Genomic DNA, 27826 nt, shown 5'->3' on the forward strand with positions numbered 1-27826 from the left:
TTTCAACTTTACTCTCACACTGCTACCAAAAGCACTGTTGATACCAGATGTGTGTTTTGTTTTATTTTCTCACTACCTGTGACACTACCTGGGTGTCTTACAATTTAATTCAATTCTGACACTATCTACCTGGAGGTAGCATCAGTTCCCACATATTACGGACTCAGTCCCAGACTGCCCCCCACTTCAGATGCCAGTCTCAAGTGGTAGGTGCCGAGGTTACTGACAACTTCTGTCTAACTTGGCTACAAGGTTCTCATAGCTGCCTTCCCTTTGGATTTGAATAATTTCTAGAACATGTAAGATAGATTATATCTATGAATTTCACTTCAGGATAGTAAACAGGATGTTACAAATACAAGTTATAAACGGTGGACACTGATCTGACAAGGCAGAGAACTACTGCTCTTGATACTAAAAAACATGTCTTAAACATAAAAAATCTTTTTTTTTTTTTTTAATAGTGCAGCGATGAAGACATTACATTCTTCAAGAAACAAACAAATCTGATTAGTCAATGTATATGTTCTGGGTCTATGACCTGAGAATACTAAAGAGTAAGAGTGATAAATAAAAAGTGAAATTGCTCTTTAAGAGATTTTTTTGTTGTTGAAAGAATTAAAAAGACATCTGTCATCAAATTAAATAGAAATAGTTATAACAAAATTTCAGAATAAAATCAATCACTGCGGTCCCCTATAGGCTCAGAAGGGCTAACCAAATGCAAAGTGTACAATATACCATACACAAAAGACAAGACATGGTGGTACGACATTCAATAATGCAACCAGACTCAAGGAACAAAGGCACTGATCTTTAGTCAGGATAATCCATTCAGCAAATATTGAACATCTGCCATGTGCCAGCCATCAGAAAGAAGAGAGTCCCTGCTTTCAAGGATTTTATAGTTTAGTAAGGGAGCCAGACACACAACCTGTAATTCAGTTGGTAAACAGGATAATAGATAAAATGCTGTTTTTTATGTTGCATAGACACTGGAGGTCACTGAGAGGGTTTAACCACTGGCTGACCCTCAAACGGGGCAATCGGAAGCTCCTTACCCCAATTCTGTCCTTGGAATGTATGACTAGCTCACCATTCCCACAACAGAAGCCGTTTCAAGAATGTGGCCTTGAGAAATAGGGTGTTGGTGAGACCATCTGGATGGTGTATGTGAGTGAACCATGTTACGGCCTCTATATAGACTTTTAAGATTCTGAGAGGTAGGTGCAGAGATCTTGCCTTGTGGCTGCCCAAGACAAGCCTCTTAAGTTCTTTTGCTTTTTAAACCTGCCACCTATCAATCTAGAGTGTTCTGCCTCTTTAGTCTCTCCTTGCCCTCTATGTACAGAGGCCAGTTCTGAATTTCACCTGGGGAACTCCAGAAGTTGCTAACTAACAACAGAGAAGGAACAGCCTATCTGGACAGGGAAATTTTAAAAGGATGAGTAGGAATGAACCAATTAAAGAAATGTGTGTTAGGCAGGGAGAAGGAGGGAAGTGGTGAGCAGGGTCTCAAGGTATGGCTGTGTAAGTTGTGTGCCCCTCAGGGATATAGTTATTCAAAAAGCTTTTCAAATATTTTTAAAAATTGAGATATATAACATAAAGTGCATCAGTCTTTATACACCAGTATAGCTCAATTTTTAAATATATGTATCACATGCCAAAGATAAATAAAGCTAGGCACTAAAGTGATAAAGATGAATTTTACTCAGTAACTATTTAAATGGAGAAGAGAACATAGTATAAACTGAACTTGACTTTGATTTATACTGAAATGACTGTGTGTTTTCAAGGGAGGAGGGTATAGAGGAGGGGATGAGTAGTCAATGAAGTAGAAATTTATAAAAAATGGGAAGGGGAGTTAGTCAATGTAATTAGGCTATCTGCATTTGTTAACTGGCATTTACTGAATGTAGGCTCCCACCCTCCTACAGAGACTGGGAGATAGGGGTCCTGTCTTTAGATTTTGGCTGGAACAGTAAATTCTTTTGGCAGCCTTGAGCTTTCCCAAACAGCAATCTAAAGGGGCTGAAGTCATCTTCTTAGGGATGTGGCCTCGAGCTGTTAGGAACTTTGCTAGTGTTTGTTCAACTCTCAGTATAGGGGTGGGCAAAAATAATTTGTACTGAGTCTACATTTGTTGTAGGTCAAAGATGAGGCCTAGTGGAGAAGAGGCTCAGAGAAGCCTGACTATAATTTAATCAAGGAGAAAGTCTTTGTCACCCACCAGCCAGATCAAGATATAAAATGTTTCTAGCAACTCAGAAGGCTCCTTTGGGCCACTCTCATCAATATCCTCCCCCAAAGGTACCTAATACTCTGCTCTCCATCGCAATTAGCTTTAGCTGTTTTTTGAACTTGATATAAATGTATTCACACAGTCTTTTCTGTATGGCTTTTTCACTTATGTTTATAAAATTTACCCATATTGTTGTGTGGCAATAATATATTCTTTTCATAACTGGGAAGAAATCCATAATATGAATTTACTGCAGTTTATTTACCTATTTTGCTGTTGATGAACATTTGTTTTCCTGTTGTTGGGTAATATGCATAAAGGTGCCTTAAACATTCTTGCCTCTCTTTTGGTGGAGATAAACACCTTTTTTGTGTTTGGTATATACACGAGTAGAGGCAGTCCTCGACTTATAATAACTTACAATTTTTTGATATTACAATGGTGTGAAAACGATGTGAATTCCATAGAAACCGTTCTTCAAATTTTGAATTTTGATCTTTTCTCAGGCTAGCAATGTGCAGCATGATATTCTTTTTTGATGCTGAACAGCAATAGAGAAATGACTTTGCCCAACTGTAGGCTAATATAAGTGTTCTGACAAAATTTAAGGTAGGCTAGGCTAAGCTATGAAGCTATGATATTCGCTAAGTTAGGTGTACAAAACGCATTTTCAACTTAAGATATTTTCAACTTACAGTGGGTTTATTGGGACATAACCCACCATAAGTCCAGGAGCATCTGTACTGTTGGATCATAGGCTATGTATATTTTAGGTTTACTAGATACTACCAATTTTCCAAGGTTATTGTACCAATTTATATTTCCACAAAAAAATTTTACAACCTCAGTAACATCTGGGATCGCCCTTTTAATTTTAGTCATTCTGATGAAGTCATGGCAATATTTCATTGCGGTTTTTACACACATTTCCCTGATGACTAGAGATGTTAAGCATCTTTTTATATGTTTATTAGTCACTTGGCTATCCTCCTTTGTAAAGTACCCGTTTAAGTCTTTTGCCCACTTAAAAAATTGGATGGTCTCTTTTTCTCATTAATTTGTGGGGTGGATATGAGTGTACCAACTGTGCCCTCTGGGAAGCAGATGCCAAAATGAAATGAGCATTGCAAGAGAGTTACTGGGAATAACATCTATGAAAGATAAAAAGGGAGAGTAAGAAGGAATAGGCAGGGAAAGTCTTCAGCTACAGGTCTGACACTTGTGAAAAGAAAGGGGGAAGTAAGGAGAATTGAATAGGAACAGGGTCAGATTGAGATGTATCTCTGAGAAAGCCTCGGCCAGCCCAATGGGGAGCTCTGACAGAGATTATCCACAGAAGACCTGCGCTGGCCAGAGACAGCGAGCCCTTGTACTACCGCTGTGCTCATAATTGGCAAGGTGCTTCCAAGGAAATGTGGCATTGGTTTAAAAGTTGAGGGAGATTCTCTCTAGAAGAGATCTGCGCAGAGTATCTTCAAGGATGCCACAGACGTATGTACTACAAGAAACCTCTTCAAATATATGGCCTGCCTTTTTTATTCTCTTAGTGGTGTTTTTTAGTTTATTTTAATTAAGTCCGATATATCTTTTCTGTAGTAGTTCTTAGTATGTAATGCTCAAGAAGTTGTTGCCTATCCCAAAGTCATGAAGGTTTTCTCCTATGTTTTCCCCTAGAAGTTTTATTATTTTACTTTTAACACTTAATGCCTATGATCTATTTTAAGTAATATTTTGGTTCTGGTGTAAGGTTTTCCAGAGTGATGTTTTCCATATTGATGACAAATTTGTCCCAGCATCAGTTAATGAAAAGATCTTTCCCCACAAAGAACTGCAGGGGAGACTACTATAAGCAAGTGAATGTTATAAACAAGGGTTTGTTTCTGGATTTTCTAGCCCATTGTTATATTTGTCTAAATTTGTGTAACTATCACACTATATTTATGTACTTTTATAATAAATCTGGATATATGGTACATTCTCCAGTTTTATTTTTCAATATTAGCTTAGCTTTTTTAGGATCGTTGCATTTCTGTATACATTTAAGAATCACTTTGTCAATTCCAACAAAAAATACACTGGGGCTTCAATTGGGATTCATTAAATCTATACAGATTAATTTGAGGAGAACTGACATTTTGATAATATTGAGTCTTTCAATCCACAAACATAGCATGCCTCTAGGAAGGAGCAGTCTAGGCAGAGGGGAAAGCATGAACAAGGGCATAGAGACAAGAAATTGCATGGCTTCTGGAATATAAGAGGCTACGAAACAGTTGACTTAGTTGTAAAGTACAAGGCATGGAGTGCAGAAGATAAGGCTGATGATAGAGGCGGAGGCCAGATTATGGAGGAACTTGTCAGTCATGTCCAAGAGTTTGGATCTAAGGCTAAAGGTTGGTTTTAAAGCACAAAAGTGTCATGGTCTGATGTGTAGTCATCATTCTGATTCATCAATCAGAAAAGGGTGTGAATAGGTTTGAATGGCTTTCAATAGGGACAAAAGTGTAGACAGGCATAACAGGAGACCATTCAAGTAGTTACGGTTAAATATGATGATCTGAACAAGAATAGTAGCACTCAAGATGGAAAAGGAAGAAATTCACATTTGATTTATAAAATCACTCGGACTTGGTGATTAGATATTTTGGGTTTGGTGGGAGATGGTGAGAAAGAGTCAAAGACAGTTCTCAATTTTCTAACCTGTATATCGGTAGATGGAGGTACAATACAGGAGTAAGAGTAAACTTGGGAAGAGATGTTGAGTAGGTTGAATCTGGGATGCCTATGATTCTCCCCATGGAGGTGGAGATATAGGTCTGAAAACAAGTGGACATATAGGTCTGAAGCCCAGGGAAAGATTCAGAATGGATATATGGTCCTGGGACCATGGGTAAAATCATGAGAATGGATGAGATTACCCAAGGAGTATGTGTTACGTATTTCTCCTCCACATTCCTACTCAGACTTAAATTTTCCTAGTTCTTTGTCTTATTTTTCATATTACCCATTGATATCCCCTGGGTTAAAAATCATATCAGAAATACTATTTACTGGTCTAAAATTACATTTACATTTATGACCACAAATTTCAAATGGACATTCAGTATAGCCAGATATACCTTATAAAGTTCCACTTTCATAGACCATATTTTCAGCTTCTCCTCTTCCTTGAACCTACCATTCCCTTGCTGCCCTCAACTCTGTTGAACTTTACCTTATACTTCACTATAAATATACGTAATATATATACACACACACGCATACACACACATTAGTATGTGTGTGTATGCGTGTGTGTGTGTGTGTATTTATATTTATAGCAGTTTGACTACCTCATTTTCATACCATCAAGTCTATCAGGTCCTCTGCATCTGCTGTCTTCCTTCCTGTTACTGCAAAAGTATCCCCATTCCAATCAACATCCAGGCCCATAACCTGTGCTCTAGATTTCTTCCTTTCTCCCTTCCTCTATCATCATCCATTTCTCCTCCACTACTGAGTCAGTCTCATTTTTACAAAAACGAAAGAAAATTTCAGTGCTAAAGACTGCTAGTGCTGATACCCACTTTCTTCTCTTCTTCCTGGGCAGACAGCTTAATTACATTTCTCAAATTATATTTCTCAGCCCCCTTGTGGAGGCCATATGGAAAGAGACTGTGACCAGAAATAATGTATTCCACTTTCAGACCTGGCCCATACAAATTTCCCATTCGTGGTTCTCTACTCTCTTTCCTTTTCCAAGGTGACTTTGAAGACCACATATTGGTGCTACAAGATTGGAAGCAGCTGGGTCTCTGGGTTACTCCTGGAAGAAAGCCATTTAACTCACATTGGAATGTGACTCAAATGATGAACTTTAGTCATGTTAACCTGTTGGGATTGCAGTTGTCAGTGATAGACCTTAGCCTAATAAAACTTCACATTCCCCTCCAGCTATTCCCCACTTATTTCTTTTAACACTCTTTGAAGAGTTGTCTATATACATTTCCATCATTCTCTTCTCAATTTCCTCCATTTCAGCCCTCATTCCCATCATTCCACGGATATGGCTCTTATCAAGGTCATTAACAACCCTCATCTTGCCAAATCCAAGGTCATCTCTTTATTCTCATCTTTTCCAATCTCTCAGCATCATTTAACACAGCTGACCACTTCTATTCTTTTTAAAACATTGAGACACCACAGTCTTCATTTTCCTCCTACTTTACTGGTAGCTCCTTTTTTTTTTTTTTTTTTTTAACCAGTTCTCTAAGACTTGGAAGATCTCAAGGCTCTTTTAAACTTTTTTTTTCTTTATCTGCACACTTCCTTTAGGTGGTATTATCATAAATGAAATGCTACTGACTCCCAAGTCTTTATTTTGACCTGGTTGCTCAGGCCAAAAATGTGGGCGTTTCCCTGATTCCTTTTTCCCCTCACGCCTATATCTATCTAATCCATCAACAAGTCGTTTTGGCTGTTACTAAAATATCTTACTAAATCTGACCTCTTTTAACCATCTCCTCCACAAAAATATTAGTTGAAACCACTTTTACTTCTCAACTACTGAAACCTCTTAACTGGTCTGCCTTCACCCCTGCCCCTAGTTTGCGAATACCAATTAAACATCAGTTGGAGTAAACATCTCAAAATGTAATCATACATCAATCACACTTAAAACTCTCAATAACTTTCTGTCTGCAACTGGAATAAAATCCATCCTTCTTACCAAGTGAGATTTCTTGTCTTCGCAATCTCTTTCGTACGGTTTAATACTTCTTCAATACTTTCATTCTTTTCTACTTTTCTACATTTTGTGGAAGATATTTTGGGTTGGTAGGAGATTTCAGGGTCCTCTTGTTTCTGCACTTGCAAGGCAAGCTAATTGTCCCCCACCTCATTTTAGACAGCAAGGGACAGTGGAAAGAGCATGGAGCTTTGGGGTCAGTCAACCCTCGGTTTAAACTGCTTTTCTTTTTACCAGCATTCTGAATTATGAACTTATCTTCTCTGAAGTATTACTTAACTTCTCTGAACCATGATTACTTCATCTACAAAATGATAATATGTCATATATGAGGTAAAGTGACATATATGAGGTTCTTAGCACATGAAGTAAACAAAGTTATAGATTAACATACTAAACTTTCGTTTCATTCCCCCTTTCCTCGTGGGTATCTCTGTCAAACCCCACGAAGTGTCTGCCCCACTAATCTTGAGCACACTGCATTAATGAGGCAACGAACTCGCAGTGTGGACCTTTAAGAGTTTAAAAAGTTTAACAGGTAAAGTACGTAAAGTTGACTGAGCCCTCGCAATTTAGGCATACAGAGGGAAAATGAGACTGCGGGGGTCCCCTATGCAAATACATGAATTACACAGGAATACTGGCGACAGCCGCTTCAGCACTTCCTCTCCAGAAGCACCGCGATGGTCGCCGGGCGCCGCCCGACGGCGCGGGGGCGGAGATTTGCATGTATGAAATCGGGAAGAGGGGGAACCACCCATCGAAAACCCCGTGTCTTAGCCCCCCCATCCGGAGAGGGCCGGCGTCACTTTGCCGCCCGGCCCGCCCCCAAGTACTCCCGAGCGGCCGACCCTCTCGACGTCACCGCACCCTCCTACCTGCTTCTGAACTTTAAACCACGCGCCGAAGAACAACCTGGAGGAGGGGGATTTCTCAGGAGCCCGAGGCTTTTGCACGCTGGGGACCATCACCTCCCGGCTCCCCGTGTTCCCTGCGCTCCCGAAGATCCCGCACTTCAGCTCCGCCGACTGGCCCCAAGCCCGCCGCAGCAACGGGGGCGACTGCGGGGGCGGGCCACGGGCGGGGAGCGCGCGCCCGCCGCGAGCACGCTCCGCCCCCCGCTCCCGGAGGAGACGGCGGGGTGCAGCGACGTCAGCCGTGGGAAATCCCCCTCCCTCCGGGCGCCGGTCTCCGCGTCCAGCAGGCGCTCGGCTCTCGCCGCGCTCCGCCCCCTGCTCCTGGCTCCCGTACCCTGGACCGGCAACGCCGGGTAATCCGAAGCGCGAGAATTAAGGGGGTGGGAAGGTGTGAGCCACAAACCAGAGGAGGGCGGGAAGGAGGAGGAGGCCCCGGGGGTGGTCTGGGGGACAGGGGGTCCCGCTGGCAGAGGACCGACGGGCGGGCTGACTGACGGCGGCGGCCTCCGGTCCAGACGCGCGGAGCCGAGCGGGGCGGCGCGGCGAGCAGAGCCATGGCCTCCGGTGAGTGTTCCAGGCGCCGCGGGCCGGGCCGGGCCGGGCCGGGCCGGGCCGGGGGGGAGCGAGGGCGGAGCTCGTCGGGGGTCTCGCTGCTCAGTTTCGGGGGCTCGATTTTGAAGGGGGGGGGGGGTGGGTAGTCTGTCTTTAAAGTCTTCTTTCTCATCTGGCAGATTGTCAAACTCTTCACCAGTAATCTGGTTCAGGGTTTGCGTGCAAAATCAGAGTCACGCTCTGTAATTTGATGCTGTTGTAATAGCCGGAACCTTAGAAATTCCCAACGACTTGGTTTTAGGATAGGGAAGAATCTGAATGAAGGAGGTCGAAGAATTCTCGTATTTCAAAGTTGATTTATATCGAATTGGTGGTTTTATATTTTAGATGGTTTTATGTTTTAGATCAGGAATGAGGAACCTTCAGACCTCAAAAAGAACTCTGCGTTTTTTAGTTTAATTTCATCAAATGCCAAGAGGTGATCGTCGTACAAAATGTGTGGCATTAAAAGTCACCTACCGGTCTTTTAATAGCTCTTAAGTGGAAATGTTGCTTCAACAAAGTGGGTAATTTTTACAGTACAGTCGGTACCTTCTCGTTTAGGGAGCAAAAATCGAGTGTTTTTGTTTTTGTTTTCCCTCCTCTTTGGAAAGAAGAGGAAAAGAGGAGTTTTAGAATATCCGTGTTTAAAATATGGATACTAATAAAAACAGCTTTCTATCACTTGATGTACGTATTTATTTTCAGTTAATGAGTGAATCTCTTGTTTTGGGAGTAAACCAGTTTACCAAATAACAACTTAGAGGGCTAGAGGGGGTGGAGTCTCATATATACAGCCATGGGTTAGGTCAAAAGGGAAATAAAGTACTGAGTTTGAGTAGGACCTTTACGGGATTCTGGCAAAGTTATTCATAGGCAGTGATGCTTACAAATTACTCCTTAACGCTGTGCTAGGAACCTGAAGAGGGGGACTTGTTTACGCTTGACCCGCATCCTCCCAACTCCCTGGTACTGTGACCTCTGTAGAAGATTGATGTCTAGCAGAGAAGAGGAAGTAGAAAGCTTAGAGGACTTTTTAAAGGGGTTGAGCAGAACAATGCTACAGCTACTGCTTGCTGTAGGCTGAAAAGGAAATTGGGGTGGTTCACATGACATTTGATTTCAGTTTGTCTGTGGTTTTTATGTGCGAATACAAATGGAGTTTAAAATATTACAACTTTCTCTTTACCCACTTCATTGACCCCCAAACTTTCAGATAATCTTTTAAATTCATAAATTCAAAGCTCGTTTAGATTAAAAGTGCAAAAATGACTTGAATTATTTGGTTAATTTATTGGTTACAGAAAGAGATTTTGTGAAAGTATTAAAGAATGGCAAGCATTATAAGAAAAAAAGGTCAGCCTGCTGGCAATTTAACCAAATTTTATTAATATATGGCATGAATGTAATACTAATTCTTTCAAAAGAGAGAAAAGAATTGACCATTCATATAGAGATTTGTAAGACCTACATCATTTTAAAATGTGACACAATTTAAACTTGTTTAATGACACTGTATTTTGTGCTGTTGTGAGGACTGATTTTCTAAATTGAAGGGGAAGAAGTTTTAAGGAATGGAAACTTTTATAATAATCATAAAAAGTTATTTAAATTGTAATTCAGTTGTTTGAGAACTGCTAAGCACAGTTTTAAAAAAGAGTCTCAGTGTACTTAAATGCTTGTAAAAACCTCAGAGAAAACGAATCACTAAATTATAAATTCCCACCCTATTTTGAAACAGTAATTTAACCAAGTCACAGAAAAAAGAAATGTGCTAAATTAGTTTATCATCGTCTAGTTTAGGTTCTTTTGTAGTAAGGTAGTATTAAAACCTCAAAAAGTATTTTTATTGATTACTAAGCCCTTAAGGCCATTTCTTCATTTCTCCCCGGATGTCATATGTAAATAGGTATGTGTAGTTGAATATGTGATCTGTATAACGTAAAAAGTAACCTCACAATCTCATAAGCAAATTACATAAGTACCATGAGTAACCGAGACTTTGAGAGAGGTGTGTGTGTGTGTGTGTGTGTGTGTATAATTTTAAATTATGTTCAGGTAAATCATCAGATTATTTAGGATTTCACAGTTTTGGTTTTATTAAAATGTCTTTATTGCTTTTTAAATTACATCTAATTCCAGCCTTTTGGCATGATTAATTAGAACATTTATGAAGAAAAATATTCCTAGACCCATCTAGGGTACGCATAGTTAGGCAATCACTACTCTTGTATATTTTAGTAAAATTAGTTATTTTGTGTTTGAATTTAAAACTTCTTATTGTTCCAGTAAAAAGTGCAAAAATGTTCTTGTGTGCACATAGCACTGTTTACTACTAAATCGCACTGTCTGTGGTAAAATGTGTTTTAAAATTTAGATAATTTATTACTAATTTTCTTTAGTATAGTTCTGCTATGTCACATAGTAGTAAGTACACAAAGAAATAGGTTTTGTAAACCTTACGCTACTTACCAACTTTGTAGTGTGAATTTCAAGAGAACTATTTCTCTTGAGTAAGGAGAAAATAAATTAATGTGTGATGCAACTTAAATTTTTAGTGGTAGAACTGGAAGCTGGAATTGATAGCTAAAGCAAATGACTTCTTTTTTTTTTTTAAGTAGAAGGCTACACACGTAAACATGAAGGCTGTTTCGGAAGTTCAACGCATGAAAATGTAGAGATAACAGTGGTATAAAGGAATGAAGGTGATATGATAGACACAGAGTGAAGAGAATAAGTGAATAAAATGACTAGTGAGGAATCAGATGCTGATTCATGATTGGGAGCACCTGGGGTGTGTGTAGTATTTCAAATACAATTTAAAGGACTCAGCATTTCCTTTTGTTCCATCTTTCTCTCATCGGTGTTCTCTGCAAGTGATTGTGTTTGTAGATAAATAGCCCAAATAGCTGCATGGGATTTACTTATACTAGAAAGTTATTTGTTTAATTCATATTTAAATAGGCATCTTGTAATATTTATTTATTTATATTTTATATTTTTAATGGTGCCATTGGTTTACGAAATCCAATAAGTTTCAGCTGTACATTTTAACTGTAAAGCATATATATATTTACACTGTGTGTTCACCTTTCATAGTTAGATTTCTTTTGGTCACCACATATTTGACCCCCTTTACCCTGCCTACCTCCCCTCTCTTCCCTCTGTAATATTTATTTTAAAATCTGGCAGTCTTGATTAAGTCAGATGATATGGCTTTGCCATCTGTTTGTAATTATTTAAATACCTGAAAAATCTAGGACAGATTTTAAATATTTCTTTACTTTTTCACTCTGGAAGTTAAAATTTTTCAACACTTATTCTTTATACTCACAGCAATGGAACACCTAGTAGTGGAATCTCTATTGCCAAAATCTTTTAAATTTTTTCTTTACTACCTTGTGATGCATATATCAGATACTCATCTGAAAATTTTCTTACTTGATTTTTAAGACCCAGTTGAGAGTCAGCCTGATATATTGGAATAAACCTGGACTTGAGCCAATGATGGACCTGGGTTAGTTTCATTCCAGTTCTGCTATTCTGCAATATAAAAATGGGACTAGCTACTGCAGCGTCTTGTGAGGAACAGATGAGATAATGCATGCCCATAAATGTTAGTTTTCTTTTGAGGTGGAACACTTTGGGGACACAAACCTCTAGGAAACAGGAACAACTAGAGACACTTGGCATTTACTGTTTAAATATCTTGATGATTCTAGAATTTTATGGAACCTTAAAACCTATATTAATAGACTAGGCGCTAGATAGAAAATGTGTCTTTCAAGAATATATAAAAAAAGAATGCTCGTTTACCTTTAAACAGTTTGAAATGGTTTTGTGTATGTTTAAACTAGGGGTGTAGAATTTGACAGTGACGTTTGGTTGCAGTATATTTTTTCTCCACTTAAATAATAGTAAGCATTCAGGGGAAAAAAAGTAAACCAAAAAATTACTTGGTAGATAAACCATGTGTCCTGCTGCTAACTTGATTGATACAACATCCTCCATTTGATTTCTTTTATACCGTCTATGTTAGTTGTTTTCTGTCCTTATAGGAGTAGGCTTAAGTTTTCTTTGCCCCTTTGTTAATTGCATTTAATTCTAGCTATGTTTGAAGTGGTAATTGTAAATTTTGATCATATTTAAGAAGAAATGGAAAACTCACCTCTGTCTTAAGTTAAAGAAGATCATCACTATGATTCAGTTGAGTTTCTAGGTTTAAGGAAAGAAGAGTAGATATAGTTTTCTTTTTCTCCAAAGTGAGTACAGCTGATATTTGGAAAAGTGCTGCCGGCTCCATTTGCTCCTTTGGGTGTCAGGCAGTCTGCTATCCAGTACCTCTGTGAGGGAGATACAGTCTCTAGTCAGTTATTCTCAGCTGTGGTATTGACACATTGGATTGTTATGATCATTTGTGTTTTAAGAAATGTTTTTGATAATGGTTAAATATTAATTTTGCAAACGATTTACCTTTTAAGTAAGAGTAATTGGAGGCTATAGTGTTTTGCCTCCTGCTTGCATTTGAATAAATTCTTTAAAGTAGGTGAAAAAGAGGAGTTACAAGTAGTCAGAATTCCTCTGCCTAGTTCATCCATCACCCAGCCCATACTTGTATGAATTTTTGGATTGCTTCTCTACATGTGTGCGTCATTGTTTCCACTTTGTGTTTTAGGGCAATGATTCTTAATCAGGAGTGTATTAGAATTACTTGGAATGCTTTTTCAGAAACATGTCTGGGCTTTAGATAGATCTGTGTTCCTATTCAGCAGGTCTCAGGTGGGGTCAGGGCATGTATGTTTTGAAAAAGCTACCTAGGTGATTCCAATATACAACCCTAGTATGAACTCTGTTGCAGGAATTTCACTGGATCTACATAGTCACTTGTTTATAACAACATGCATATTTTCTTTAACTAAATTACATTTATTTTAGGTTATTTACTGTATCAGTTTGTATTATATCGTGACTTTACCCTCAGATCCTTTTAAATTGTTGTTCTTTGAATTTGACACCATGGGATCCCAGCTGTCATATTTGCTAATGTCATGTATAATTTCATATAATTTTGAAATTTAGTTTTATTATCTGTAAAATGGGATAATAATTCCTGTTCTGTTTTTATGAAGATTAAAGTTAAGAGGATGAGAAATGAGAAAGTGCTTTCGAACAGTGTTATAATTACTCTAAGATTTTTTTCACTGTATAATTAATGCTGGTTCCCAATTCTAGCTATAAGGTTTTAGTTTATAATGTGCCTATTTCTGACAATTGATGATCTATTTTTGACTTTTATTTCAGTGTAATTTTATATTTATCTTTAAAACTTTTATTAGATAGGCACTATGTTTTAAAGTAACACTTTCACATAAATGTAAATAAAAACATAAATATATCTTTCAGACATTTTGCCTGTATTTCAAGTGTTGCTCTGGTCTGTACTGGCTTTTTATAATACTATTCAAAATATAGGTGCCAATCTAAACTTGCATAGTCTTAGTTAAAGAAAAGTACAGTAATTAACTTGTTTAGAACTGGTTCTGAAGACTTTCAATGCTTTTCAAAACTAGTGATTTGAAATAGTCTAATTTAAGAGTACTCATTTTCCCTCAAGTACCTGATTTATATTTTACCTTTTTCCATTCCATAGATGACAACATTTCAGCACTTTTTATCTTTAGGAAGAATCGCAGTTCAACATAGGGTACTGAGGAAGGAAGTAACTGGTACATTGTACTGATACATGATATAAATGATTTATAACTGGGAAGTTTTTATAAAACATAAATACAGATAAAGGGATCAGAATGTGAATGAATATGAGGAGTGTAAAGATGTAGCAATTCTAGTACCTACAAAGCACTATTTTTTTTTCCATAGTAGTGGAATCTGATAAGGAAAATTTGATTAATCATGAATATAGTTCTTCAGTGTTTGCATAACTTAAACAAAATTATCTGTATACAAGGCACTGATAAGTAAGATACAATTCCTGCCTTCCAAGTAGCTTGAAGAAATAAAATATGTAGCTTTTTTTCAAGAAGAAGTAGTTTTCCCTAACTTATAATTATTTGGAATAATTACCATAAACAAAATATGGTAGTTTAGAGGAAGTGGAGATTATTTCCAGCTGGGGGAATGTACACTATGACAATAAACTCCGTTACTTGGTTTAAGACTTTATACTAATAAAGGGCTTCTACAATAGGAAGAATAGATTTCAAGGTTTTTTTAAAGTACTTAATGTTATGTGATAACTAATATTTATGTCATTTTTATAATTTAAAATCTTTTTAAAATGTTTTATTTAAACTTTCAACAATTTTTTCTGTTTTCTTGTCTGTGGACTTTTTTTTATAAACACACATTCTAGTTTAAGGAAGTATTATGTAACCAATGAAATTATTTGAATTCTCACTATGAACCTGGCACTTTTATTCACACTCCTCCCCCAAAAGTTAGCCACTTACCACTAATGATGTCATTCTATATCAACTTCCCACCAAGACACCTTTAAATAAGTAGTGGGCAGGGATTTGTTTGACCTTTAGTTAAAACACATAAATGATTTAATATATCACTTAAAAAATACTGTTGAGTATTTTGAGCCACTGAGAGGAAAATGTACTTTCTTTTAAATATTCCTACAAGGATGTATAAGCATGTAAAATATTGAAACTGAAATGTGGATTTGGATTATTTGAAATATACAAAGATATATAAGGATGTGAAATTGAAAGTATTTATCTGCATGCCTTACATTTTTCAATAAAATTGAAATATTATGAACTTGATTGGGTTAAAGTCAGTTTTTTTTTCTGACTCTTTGTCTTTTGAATAAACAAATAGGTAATAGCTTCAAACACAAGAGTCTAAACTAAATAGAATAAAATTAAAGATGACAGGCATACTTAGTAACCCAAAGTAGAAACTATGGAGCCATCAGTGATGCTTTCTTGTAACCCTCATGTTCAGTCAGTCATCAACTACTGTCAGTTTCACCTTTTAAATAATCCTTCGTTCCTATTATCCCTACCGTATTCCAGACATACCCTTATCATTGCTCATGTTATTGCAACAGCCTCTAAAACTGATCACTTTGCTTCCTCTTTTCTCTTTGATCTGTTTATTGCCACCAGAATTCTTACTCAAAAATTCCAATCTGATTTTGTGATTCCCCTGCACGTGACCATTCACTGATTCTCTGTCACTCATAGAATGAAATCCAAATTGCCTAATGTACTCTGGCTTTTGGTTCTCTTTCTAAGGGTGGAAATGTACTCCTCTTCCATTGGGACTGTATTGTTGATTCTTAAACTCTTCTTGTCCGTTGAGGCTGTATCTCTGTACCGGCACAGCTTTGGACACCCTGTTCCCTTTCCCTACAATGCCTACTTATTTCCCTTCTCCTTCCCCACCTTTTTGCTTCATTAATTCTTTTTTTCCTTTGGTATATAGTTAGGCATTCCTGACTCTTTTGCTTTTATTGTCATTTTATGCAGAATATTGTTAGCATAAAAATTCAACAACTGTTTTTCTATAATCTAATAATTTCTGTTGTTTGCCTCACTGTTCTGTGAAATTCTTGAAAGAAGCAGTTGTGATACCATCATGGTATCACTATAAATCAAGAAAGCATCTGAAATAATAGACACCATTTATTTGTTATATGCATGACACTTGCTAGAACTTAACGTGTTATTTATAATCCTTAAAACAACCCAGTGATGTAGTACTGTTATATCCGTATTTTATAAAGTGGGAGATTTAAGAGATTTAATAACATTTCTAAGGTTTTCATTGTTAAGATTTGACTGGGTAGGGTTCAAAAGGCCTCTTCCTTATAAAACTGATAGGACCTACTGTTACTCTTTCTGAAGATTTGCTTGCATTCTAACAGAAGATAAGCCTATAGTCAAAAGAATTCATATCTAACTGTGGCAATTTAGAAATAACTAAAGTGATTGAGGGAGAGTCACCTGCCCCCATGGAAGTTCTCTTTAGATTTCTGAATTAAAGATACATTGTTAAGTACCCTATTTGTAAGCACACTTGAGTGTCTTTATTGAACTTTTTTCCACAATTTGGATGAGTGAATAAAGGTATATTTGTTTTAGACGGCTTTATTGACATATAATGATGTACAGTAAATTGCACATGTTTAAAGTATGCATTTTGATAAGTTTTGACATATACAATCTTGAAATCATCACCGCAGTCAAGATAATTTACATATCCCTCATTCCACAGAGTTTCTCCATCTACTCCACACTCCAGTTCTCAGGCAACCAGTGATCTGTTTTCTTTCATTGTACATTAGTTTACATATTCTAGAGTTTTATGTATATGCAGTCATACAGTATGTGATCTTTTTGGTCTGGCTTCTTTTACTCAGCAAAGTTATTTTGAAATTCATCGATGTTGTATATATCAGTTGTTCTTTCTAAAGATGAACATTTTGAATTGTATTTGTTATGGAAAGTAAGTAATTATTTTTTGTCCTCTGTTGTATCTTTAGAAAAAGTTTGGATGGGACTGAATGAAAATTCTGTGAGCCTAAAGTCCCTTCTGGAACTTGTTTTGATACACTATGTACAAATTTGTTAATATTCCAATGGAGATAGAAAAAATTTACATATCCTTCTGCAAGGATTTAAATGCATTTTCATTTTCAATTAGTAGCCTTTTAGTCCACTGTTAAGAGTTTAATGTAAAATCAAGCAGTTAAACCCACTTTTGGAGTATAATAATGTACTTCTGAAGACTTTCTTCTTTACTCCTCTGGGGGAACCCTTGGGGAAACTCTTCTGCTTGGTGTCACGTGAGAAGTGGATATATCTGAAGTGACTATCTCAGAACTTCACACTGGCATTAGTTATAGATATTAAGTGGTAAAGTGCTAACCAATGTATATAATTTGAATGACGTGGGTGAACAATGTATAGGAGCTCAATTAGATGGAAGAAAAAAGTGTCTTTACCACCCAATCTTGGATAATTATATTTTAACCTTGGGAGGGAAAATCTTTTACTCTGTTGTTTTGAAAAAATAAAATAAAATGGTTAAAATCTATTATTATTGCTATCCTAATCTCACCTCCTTTTTTACAATTTCAGGTGGGTATAACCCATATGTAGAGATAACTGAACAACCCAGGCAGAGGGGAATGCGTTTTAGGTACAAATGTGAAGGGCGATCAGCAGGCAGCATTCCAGGGGAGCACAGCACAGAGAACAATCGAACATACCCTTCTATTCAGGTAATTGACCTTTTTCCTCTGTGTGTCTCACTCTTGGTTGCTTCATTTTTTAGGTGTAGAAGTTACATTAAAGACCTAGTCTTTACACGGTCATCTCTGTTGGCTTTTCTTTTCTTTTTAGTTGATCTGTACTAGATAAATGTCTAGCACCATTTTTTTTTATAAATATAGTATGGGTTCTTTATCTCTGCGCATAGCTATACATTATTTGTTTGTTGTTAATCTAAGAGAGATTCACAGAGCTGGGTGTACATTGGCAGCTTTGGGATGACGGTTCCTTTCATGGAACACAGAACTAATGAGAAAAAGCATTGTCCCCTTCCAGCAGTGAGCAAAATTGTACTGTACGGTAAAAACATGGATCTGGGAACTCAATTAGAATTCTTCTTCCTACAATCACTTGGCTAATCTAAGTGCTATGGGAAAGGAGAATGAATATTTTTGCCTCTCTTTTCCCTACCTTATTGCCTAGCCTTGATTCCCTGGGTTCCTTTTTGTAAATATCGTTTTTTCATATTAGCATAAGGTTTGAATGTAGTTTGTGATCCAAAATGACTTTGGTGCTATACTGTTTATTTATAAAATATACTATGTTTATATTTGATATTAATATACTGTATTTCATTTGATTTTTAATGAATTTTTAAAAACTTTCAATGCCAATTAAAAATCTTAATGGCAGAGTGGATTTTGAAAAGTCATTTAACCTTTCATCAACAGATCATAATTCACTGTTTTATAACTAGATTATCTACAAGATTTATTCTATTGAACTTAAAAGGAATGCTAAAAAAAAAAAAAAAGAAATAAAAAGAAAATATGGTCTGTAAATAGTGCCACAGTCTTTCCTGATGATCCATAGTGTGTGTGATGGCAAATGCTTAGTATGTGTGGAGGGAGTAGCCCTCTTACACACATGGTAAAAATCAGTAACCAAAAGCAACACAGTGTTCCACGGCCTAAATGATCAAAATCAAAGTATGTGATAAAACTAATAGAAAAGTAAAATAAAACGGAAAATAAAAAATAAAAGGAATGCTAAATTATAGAATAAGGCAATGGCAAATTATGGAATTCCAGGCTCCTAATTTTCATCACATTTTTGGACAGCAATATGGATTTGAATTATCTAAATCCTTTTATTTAAATGTTAAAATGGGAATAAAAGGTAAATAAATAAACACTGTTCTTCTAATCTTTTAAGAGCAATTGTTAACTCTTTTCCATAAGTTAGCTTGTTCTATACATTCTTCAAACTATTTCTAAGATCTGTGTTCTTACCATTCTAGTAGGTTCCAGACACTTTACAGCTTGAATTCTACATTATCCTATCTTGCAGTTTTAAGTGGTTACCCTCTCTTTTATTCAGAAAGGCAATAAATACTTTCTGGTTAAGTTTAAATTCAAAATTATAGATTTTAGCACCCTCATACCTATAAAGCTACCCATTCTTACTTAACCACCTTGCTCTCTTGTCTGCCCTACACTGGTTTTTGTATTCCCTGCTTTGTGCTAGCTTCCAAACTAGACATTAGCTCCTCCTCATGCTCGGAATGTCCTTCCTTTCCCATGCTTAACTCTCCTCTTTTTTCTCATTGTTCTAGATATACTTATTATGGGAAAATTTGGTTTTGTGAACCTCAACCTGATTTGTTGCCTATTATACAGTGAACACTTGGGATATGCTTACTGCTTAACAAATATTTTTATGAAATGAAATGTAGTATATTAAATACAATTTTCATATGTATTGGTGTGGTGTCATTTCTACTATGGCTTAAGTATATACTTTGAAAAGATGTTTATGATATGACAGTGACTCTAAGAGCATGGCATTTAGTAACTTAACGTCTGTTTCCTTATGCTCTGTGATAATATTTTGGTATAATTTTACTTCTTTTTAAAAGGGAAATTAGCAGAATCAGATAATATCGCAAATTGAAATTAGGACAGAAAATAATATGCCCAGGAGCTGAGAGGTAGATACTTCCCCACTGGTTTTCTCTGGAAGGTTTCATCCAGACTGCAATTGCCAGCCAGTTGGACTTTACCCAGTGCTAGCTACATTATGTAAATTGAACTCTCATTTAGTATATCAGTTTTTAATGAAAAATATTTATGGATCATCTCTTTAATTTCCTCCCTTTTCAGATTATGAACTTTTATGGAAAAGGAAAAGTGAGAATTACATTAGTAACAAAGAATGAGCCATACAAACCTCATCCTCATGATTTAGTAGGAAAAGACTGCAGAGATGGCTACTATGAAGCAGAATTTGGACAAGAACGCAGACCTTTATTGTAAGTATACAGTCACAGACATCTTCAGGAACAGGATAAGCATAGGATGCTGTTTTCCTGTGTACACCTGTTATTTTTTAGTAGAATAAACTTAATTCCTCATTCTACTTAATGTACATTTAAATTTTCTTACTATTTGCATTAGAGGTACCCTTTTATTCTGAATTAGTATACATAAGTCATGATGGCAGTAGAAATACTTCTTTATTGTTACCTAAAGTAAACAAATTATGCTGTGATTTTTTTTTTTTAGTTTGGACAATTTATGAAAGGTTTTCTTAAAATTTTACTCTTTTCATTAATAGTTAAATTTAAAATTGCCAAATTTTAAGATCAACTGGAAAACTGAAATTATTACTTAGAAAAGGGCAAGTTATAAAATTAATATACAACAGTAGTTTTAGGATTTTTAAAAAAGTATGTAACACTTTTGGTGAGGCTGCCGGAAATAGGTCCATTCATCATGTTGGTGAGAGAGTAAATTAACAAAATCTTTCTGGTAGGCATTTTAACAACTATATAGCAGAAGTCTAAAAAATATGAATGTCTCTTAAACCAGCAATTCTACTTCTAGGGATTTATCCCCAGGAAAACAATTAAGCATGTTCAGACACTTAGCTATGGCGAAGTTCATTGCAGCTCTGTTTATAATGGCAAAAAGTTTGAAGCAATCCAAATAATAAACAAAGGAGGATTAGGATAAGTTAAATAGACTAGCACATCCGTGCAATGTATACCTATATAACCTTAAAAATAATATTGCAAATATCTTTGTGTAGAAAGATATTCACAATATGTTAAATAACAGGTTTAAAACAATATGTGATAATCTTTTTGTTTAGAATAAAATGTGTACATACACATGGTAATATATATACTAAGGTATTAATAGTAATTGTTTCTGAGGAGATAGGGTTGTGGGGTTTCATATTTTTCTTTTAACTTATGTTTACTTTATAACTCATTTTTTTTGTAATGAACATGCATAGCATTTAGGGAAAAATTAAGATAATTACAACAGGAAAAGAATAGTAGCCCCCATATATATTAATAGCAACCATTTAGAAAATATACTTTAAAATATTCCTCTTACAGTAGGAACACAAAACATAAACTATCAGTAGTATAAACTTGGTAAGAAATGTTTCTGTTTATATTATTTGACCTCCCTACAACATTTTATACCGTAGATCACTCCTGTCTTGAAAACAAACTTTCCTGCTTTCCTACTTTTCTGGCTGTTCTCTTTCCATCTTAGTTATAGGCAGTTAAATTTTTGGACTACCTGAATTATGTCGAATAATGTCCCACTAGTGTCCTTCTTGGCTGTCCTGCCTCTGCCCCCAATCTGAGATCTCATTAAGGATCACACATTGTATTTCATTTTCATGCTTATTTAATCTCCTTTAATTCAGAACAGTTGCCCAGCCTTTTGTGGTCTTTCATGACATTAATATTTTTGAAGAGTCTACATTGTTGTTTTGAAGATCATTGTTCAATATGGATTAGTCTGAATGGTTGCTCATGATGATGTTCATGTTACCATGAATAACACGAAGGTATTTTCATATTAACATGGAACATTTTGGATAAGAAATCTACAGAGGTGATGCTGCATTGTTCTCAGAGTACCTCTTCAGGAGCCATTTGATATTAGTTTTTTACATTAATGATATTGTAAAGAAAAATTTTTCCTTTTTTCCCCCTCCATTTAAAAAAAATACCACTAGAGACCCATAGATTCTTATATTCAATATTGACATTATTATTTTTATTTTCAAATTGACCCAAATTTGACCAATGCAAGCCCCTTCAAACTATTATCTGTCTTTTTGACATGTCCTTATATTTCCTTGAACACGTATTTACTTTCTGACACAACAAAGTGTTCAACACTTGAACTTTTCTTGCCCCAGCCCTGAAATCAAAAATTTTTACAGGGGCATACCTCTTTCCTCTAAAAATTGATCTTCCAGTGTACCTTATCTAATTGTTACTATAAAAGCCCTAAACATTGGTGTTATCTTTGACACTACTCACAGGTGCACACATTGAAATCACTAACAAGTACCTCTTAAATAGTTCTTGAATCTATCCACTTCTCTCAGTGACTTCCATCACTACCACATTACTACTATTGAGGTCTAAATGCCAGTTGCAAGAATAGCCTTCTGGCTGGTTTTTCATCAACTGTTTTTGTGCTGCTTCCTCCCCAGTATGTCTTCCATTTTGGCCAAAGTGATCTTTTTGTTTTTAATTTAACTTAATTATTTTATTTATTTAGACAGAGTGATCTGTTTAAATACAAATCTGATTGTCACATCCCTGCTTAAAACATTTCAATGGCTTTATGTGACTCTTGGAATAAGGACAACATTCCTTATACAGCCCACATGACCAACTTGTATTTTAAACCTTCTGTTATCCTGTGTTCTCCTTCAACTCTGTACTCTAGTCACAGAGGCCTTTCTTTGGGTTCTTGTGCTCAGTGTTCTTCTGTAGGGACCTTTGCATGTTCTTTTCCTTCTGCCTGAAGTCTCCTTAGTCTCCTCTTCCCCTAGTTTATTTCTGTTCATCATGTCACTTTCTACAAGAGAACTGATCAACTCTCTCTCATTATAGGGCTCCTATGACATCATGTATATCTCCTTTATAAAAGTTGTTATGATTTCAGTTTAGCATTTTGTGCATGTGTGATTACTTAGTGTCTGTTTCACTAGACTAAAGATTAGCAAATTTTGTTCTATAAAGGGCCAGATAGTAAATATTTAACACTTTTCAGGCCATATGGTCTCGGTTACAACTTCTCGATTCTGCTGTTGCAGCATGAAATCATTCTTAGACAATATATGAACAAATCAGTTTAGCTTTGCTCCAGGAAAATTTTACTTCAACGGGTAGTAGGCCAGATTTGATACATGGGCTGTAGTTGGCCAACCCCTGTACTAGACTGTGAGCTCCATGAGGGGAAGGATTATATATCCTCATTACTTTCCAGAGTTTTTGTTGTTTGGTAGAACTTGTCAAATGACTATTAATGAATGAATAATTGATTCAAGTAATGTCTATAATCCTTGGTTTCCTCATGTCGGAATTTCAAAATTCCCCACTACTTCTAATATTCTGAGACTAGTAGTCAAATATGATGATTCAGATGAATCAAAATCAAGTAGTATATAAATATATTAAAATAAAAGATTCTTTAAAAACTTTTGTCAAAAAAAAGAGAACCAAGCTAAGAATCTTTCAAAGAAATGGAATACTTTTGAGGAATAAGATTGTGGTCAGGATTTCAAGAAAAGATTATGAGTTCCAGATTTGTTTTTTAATTATTGGAGACAGAGGAAGGAAATGTCTAAGATATTTTAGGTGCCAGCAAAATCACAAGTGAATGTGAAGAGGATGAACATATGACAGCATGAGCATGGAGAGGGGCACAGAAGGCAGCAGCCTCCTGTGGCAAAGTGCCATGTGAAATTTGAACAACTAATTTATAATAATCAGTTTTGCTTCCTTATTCACACCCACCCAACTCTAATGATGTCATGGTTTTTCCATGTGGGAACAAGTATGACTGGTGGTGACAAGGGAGTTCCCCCAATCATCATCTGTACTACACATGCAAATTAGTAATATTTGTAGCTATTGAGAAGTTTTCCATAAATGACATTTTGAAACTTTCGTTAAATATTATTGTTAGTATCAAACATCTAATTTAAAAAAAACACTATTCAGTGCTTTGTTATGATGAGTGATTATTATAACTTTATTTAATATAGCATAAAATATCCTACTCCTACTAACAGTGAAGTCAGGCCTATGAGCATTTTTTTAAATGTAGACAAAACTTTTATGGGCTCAGCAAAACATACCTGGGCGCCTCAGCCTGTGGGCATGTTTTTACAACTTTAGCTTGACTTATCAAATATATAGACTTTATTGATTTGATAATGATTTTTTTTGGAGGTGAATTTTAGCTTTTTGGTGTCACTCTTCTGTTAATCTTCATTTACTTTAGTATATTTGACATAGGCATTTTAGAAAGATGTAATTATAAGATACTATATGCAAAAATCATGTAGTGGATATTACTTTTCTTTTAACAATTCTCTTAGAACTACAACCCCACTCTTTTTACCCTCACATCTCTATCATAGCAATTGGAAATGTATTTCATGCTTTACTATCTCCATCTGACAGTATAACTCTTCTTTGTTGGATATACGCTTGATACTTAAAGTATTCTTTAGTAAAAACCTCAGTTATGTGCTCTTGTGTTTAACTGTAATGCAGTTTGAAAGTTCTGTGTTTTTCTTCTAGTTTTCAAAACTTGGGTATTCGATGTGTAAAGAAAAAAGAAGTAAAAGAAGCTATTATTTCAAGAATAAGGGCGGGAATCAATCCTTTCGCAGGTGAGTATGTTTGATATAATCATTTTTATTATTTGGATATTGACTCATTTGTTTCTTAAACCTGTGTTTTAAAAGCTACCTTAAGTTCTGTGTTCTCCTTCTACTTGATGACTTATACCTATAGCTGAGGAATGAATTATATTTAAAATCTTTCACACTGTTGAAAAAAAGGATTCTCATGCAGATAAGGCTTTCTTATACCAGTGGAGAATGTCATTATTTTCTATGAAGAAACCTCCTCAGAAATATTCTGATTCTATTTCAATGTGGCCTTCCCTTTGCCAATCTGGCAGACAATATATACTCCCCTTTCCGAATATTGAGCAAGCACTGTGGTTATAAGGTATTAGAGTGCATGTAACTCAAGGGCATATTCAGCAGTGAAACTTAATCCCAATATGGAAGAAGAATAGCAATAGTAGAAACTATACAAAATATTTTCATATTATATTTGTTTATATGGATAGATATATAGTGTTTAGTGGATTTTGTTGGGGATGGCACTATCTGGTGTAGCACCTGGCAGCTATAAACACTGTATATTGTTTTTATAGCTAAAGGACTGCCGAGTTAAATGCTAACATCCTACACTGCAGTAGTCTCCTCGTAATGTCTTCTGCAGCTACTGAAGTATGTATAATACAGGAATTGAACAACTATAAAATTTTCAAGAATAGATTTTTATGTTATATCCTTATTTTTGTTTATTTGTGTTTTTCCTTGATATATAAAAATAATTTAAGGGGTATATGATAATTTAAGGAATATGCTTATAGACAAGTACTGTATTTTTATGAACCATAAGGTCTGTATCTTTCTCTAGGTCTCTATTTTTTATACTATTTAGTATAATGCAAAAAGCAAAAGTCTCCTACTTCTTCAGTCTTAACTCGCCAGAGGAGACTATTAAGTTTGATGTATATTTTTCTAGAATTTCCTTGACATATGTATAGCCATTTATACATATATTTTTTATATAAATGGAATTAAACTAATTTCCTATTCGACTACTTTTTTTTCCACTCAGGACTAAACATCTTTCCATGTTAGTACTTATAAATTTGTTATACTTTTTAACAGAGTATTCTATTGTTTTGGTAGACCATAATCTTTTTCTCTAGTCATCTATTAATGAACATTTATTTTCATCTTATTACAAAAACTCCACTAAGTATGTACTTTGAACTCTTTTGTGCGATTTTTTCCTTAGGATAAATTTGCAGAAATTCCTAGGTCAAGAATGCTCATTTAAAATTTTGATTCATTGCTTAAGTAAAAGGCTAAACAAGTCCATCTAAGTCTAGTTGCAGAGTCAAACAGGAATGGTGTAGTGTTAAACAAGATTATAAATAATAGCTACCATTAAGTACTTTCTGCATGTCAAGGAGTAAATTTTAAGTGTTTTATGTGTGCAGTTTTATTTTTCATTAACAACAGCACTGCTTCACAGAAGGGAAAACCAAAGGTTCGGTTACGTATGTTTCCCAAGGCGGGTACAAGTGACAGAGCTAGAATTCAAATCCAGATCTCCTGACTCTAGTGGAAAAGGCATTAAAAAGGAAGATGCAGGAATCAAGACGAAGTTTTGGGGGCTTTTTTGGGGGGTAGGGAGGAGTGTTTGTTTTACCAGTCCAGAACCAGGCATGATGTTAATAACAAACACTCATATAAGCACTTAGACTATTTCCTAATACATAATAGTTGTTTACATATTTTACTCCATTTAATTCTCTAACAACCTGTGAGGAAGTACTTTTATTATCTCTATTTTATAAATAAGGATATGAAAACATAGAAAATAGAAATAATTTGCTAACGGTCTTATAGCTAGCTGGTAAGTGGTAGAGCTAGAATTTGGACACAGCCTGGCTCCTAAGCTTCATGGTCTTATCTCTCCTATGTTACCTGAAATACAGATTTGGGGAAGAAACAATCCTGCCATTTGATCCTTCATAGTATTTGTGTTTTCTGTTGTTGTTCAGTTGTTTGTTTTTTTTAACATCTGTTCCTTCCCCTACCCCTTTTACTATATCCCTACTTTAGGAATTGATCTCATAATTTGAGTTGTAGTAGTTTTTCCTTTCATTAGAATAATCTTCCAGGAACAGTGCTTTCATATATTATTGTGATTAAAAAGTGGCTTCCTTAGTTTAAAAACTAAATGATCTTGAATTCAAAGTCTTCCACATGTAGCTTCAATGGATTTTTCATATCTCAGTCCATCTTCTCCATTTTTCTCACTACCATTGTAGGAATGTAAGCTTACATCATTTTTAGCCTGGACTATTGTTGATAGCCTCTTAACTTGTGTTCCTGTGTCTATTCTTGATCACTGTCCAAGAAGTTTATTCCAAAATCATTATGAATCATTTCAGAATTCTGTCATCCTTCAGTGGCTCCAAATAATCTTCAGCAGTGGTTCTCAATTTGAATGTGCATAGGAATTCCTTAGTACATTATTAAAAATGTGGATTCCAGGCTACATTCTCACTTAATTGATAGGTCTGGTATGGGGCTTGCAACTCTGCATTTTAACAAGCACCTAGATCCATGGTTCTTATTTGACTATGACTCAGACTAGGAAATAGATTTTATTCCTCTGTTCAATACATACACATAAACACAAAGATAAAAACCAATACTCTTACTACATATGATATACTCTGTTCTATTCCATAGTTTTCTATTTTTTTTAAGAAAATGCTTAAAATTAATTTTATGACCAATGAATCCCAAACTACAATTTGAAAATCTCTGCCCTATGTGATACCAATGCAAGTGATCCATGGACCATACTTTAAGAAACTCTGATCTACTTGCTGAGTTCAACTTCTCAAGCATGGCATTCAAAGCCCTTCATAATCTGATCCTTGTTTTCTATTTTAACTTTATCTCCATCTTTCATCCTCTGCCTCAACTTACTATCCCTCCTTTCCCTGATATGGAGTGCACACATGCACACTTTGTTTTTGCCATCTGAACTATTTGCCATGTTAAAAGAACCATGGTCTTTCTTGCCACTGTGCCTTTATACATGCATTTCCCTTGCATGGAGTGCCCCGATCTTCTTAGTGAATTATTTCTGCTTAGGCTTCCAGGTTAATGGTCGCCTCTTTCAAGCTTTCCTTGACCTTCCCAAGCAGAGTGAAGTATTCTCTCTCTTTTCCAAAAATGCTGTACGTATTTCTAATATGGTTTGCTCTAACTTTGTTTACTCTGACTTTGTTTATTTGTTTCTTCTTCACTAAATCCTGAGACTCTGGAGGGCAGGGACTGTCCTATATGCATCTTTGACACTTAGCTCACGTCTGGCACATGGTAGAGGCTTAATTAGAAATTTTCGAAAGAATAAATGAACAAATGAATGAACATACCT

General features: G+C 35.8%; 2 protein-coding genes across 9 annotated transcripts in view; one reads left to right on the forward strand and one right to left on the reverse strand.

Moving 5' to 3' along the window:
* Positions 1–8098: 8098 nt before the first annotated feature.
* Positions 8099–27826, forward strand: part of REL (REL proto-oncogene, NF-kB subunit) — a 34491-nt gene continuing 14763 nt past the window's right edge. For 2 of the 4 annotated variants that reach the window (XM_016129640.2, XM_016129641.2), the window contains exons 1-3: positions 12818–17738; positions 19890–20038; positions 24359–24450. In XM_016129640.2, the coding sequence (XP_015985126.1) occupies positions 17538–17738; positions 19890–20038; positions 24359–24450 (442 nt within the window). In that variant the 5' untranslated portion in view covers positions 12818–17537. Of the gene's footprint in view, positions 8453–12817; positions 17739–19889; positions 20039–24358; positions 24451–27826 lie in introns of those variants that run through there. The other 2 variants (XM_016129643.2, XM_016129642.2) reach the window with 2 other exon arrangements.
* PUS10 (pseudouridine synthase 10) overlaps positions 11650–27826 on the reverse strand; it is an 89270-nt gene continuing 73093 nt past the window's right edge. For all 5 annotated transcript variants that reach the window (XM_036224161.1, XM_036224158.1, XM_036224159.1 and 2 more), the window contains one exon: positions 11650–12822. In XM_036224161.1, coding sequence (XP_036080054.1) covers positions 12676–12822 — 147 coding nt within the window. In that variant the 3' untranslated portion in view covers positions 11650–12675. The remainder of the gene's footprint in view (positions 12823–27826) is intronic.

Source organism: Rousettus aegyptiacus, unplaced genomic scaffold, assembly GCF_014176215.1.
Source record: "Rousettus aegyptiacus isolate mRouAeg1 unplaced genomic scaffold, mRouAeg1.p scaffold_m13_p_7, whole genome shotgun sequence".
Taxonomy (NCBI): domain Eukaryota; kingdom Metazoa; phylum Chordata; class Mammalia; order Chiroptera; family Pteropodidae; genus Rousettus; species Rousettus aegyptiacus.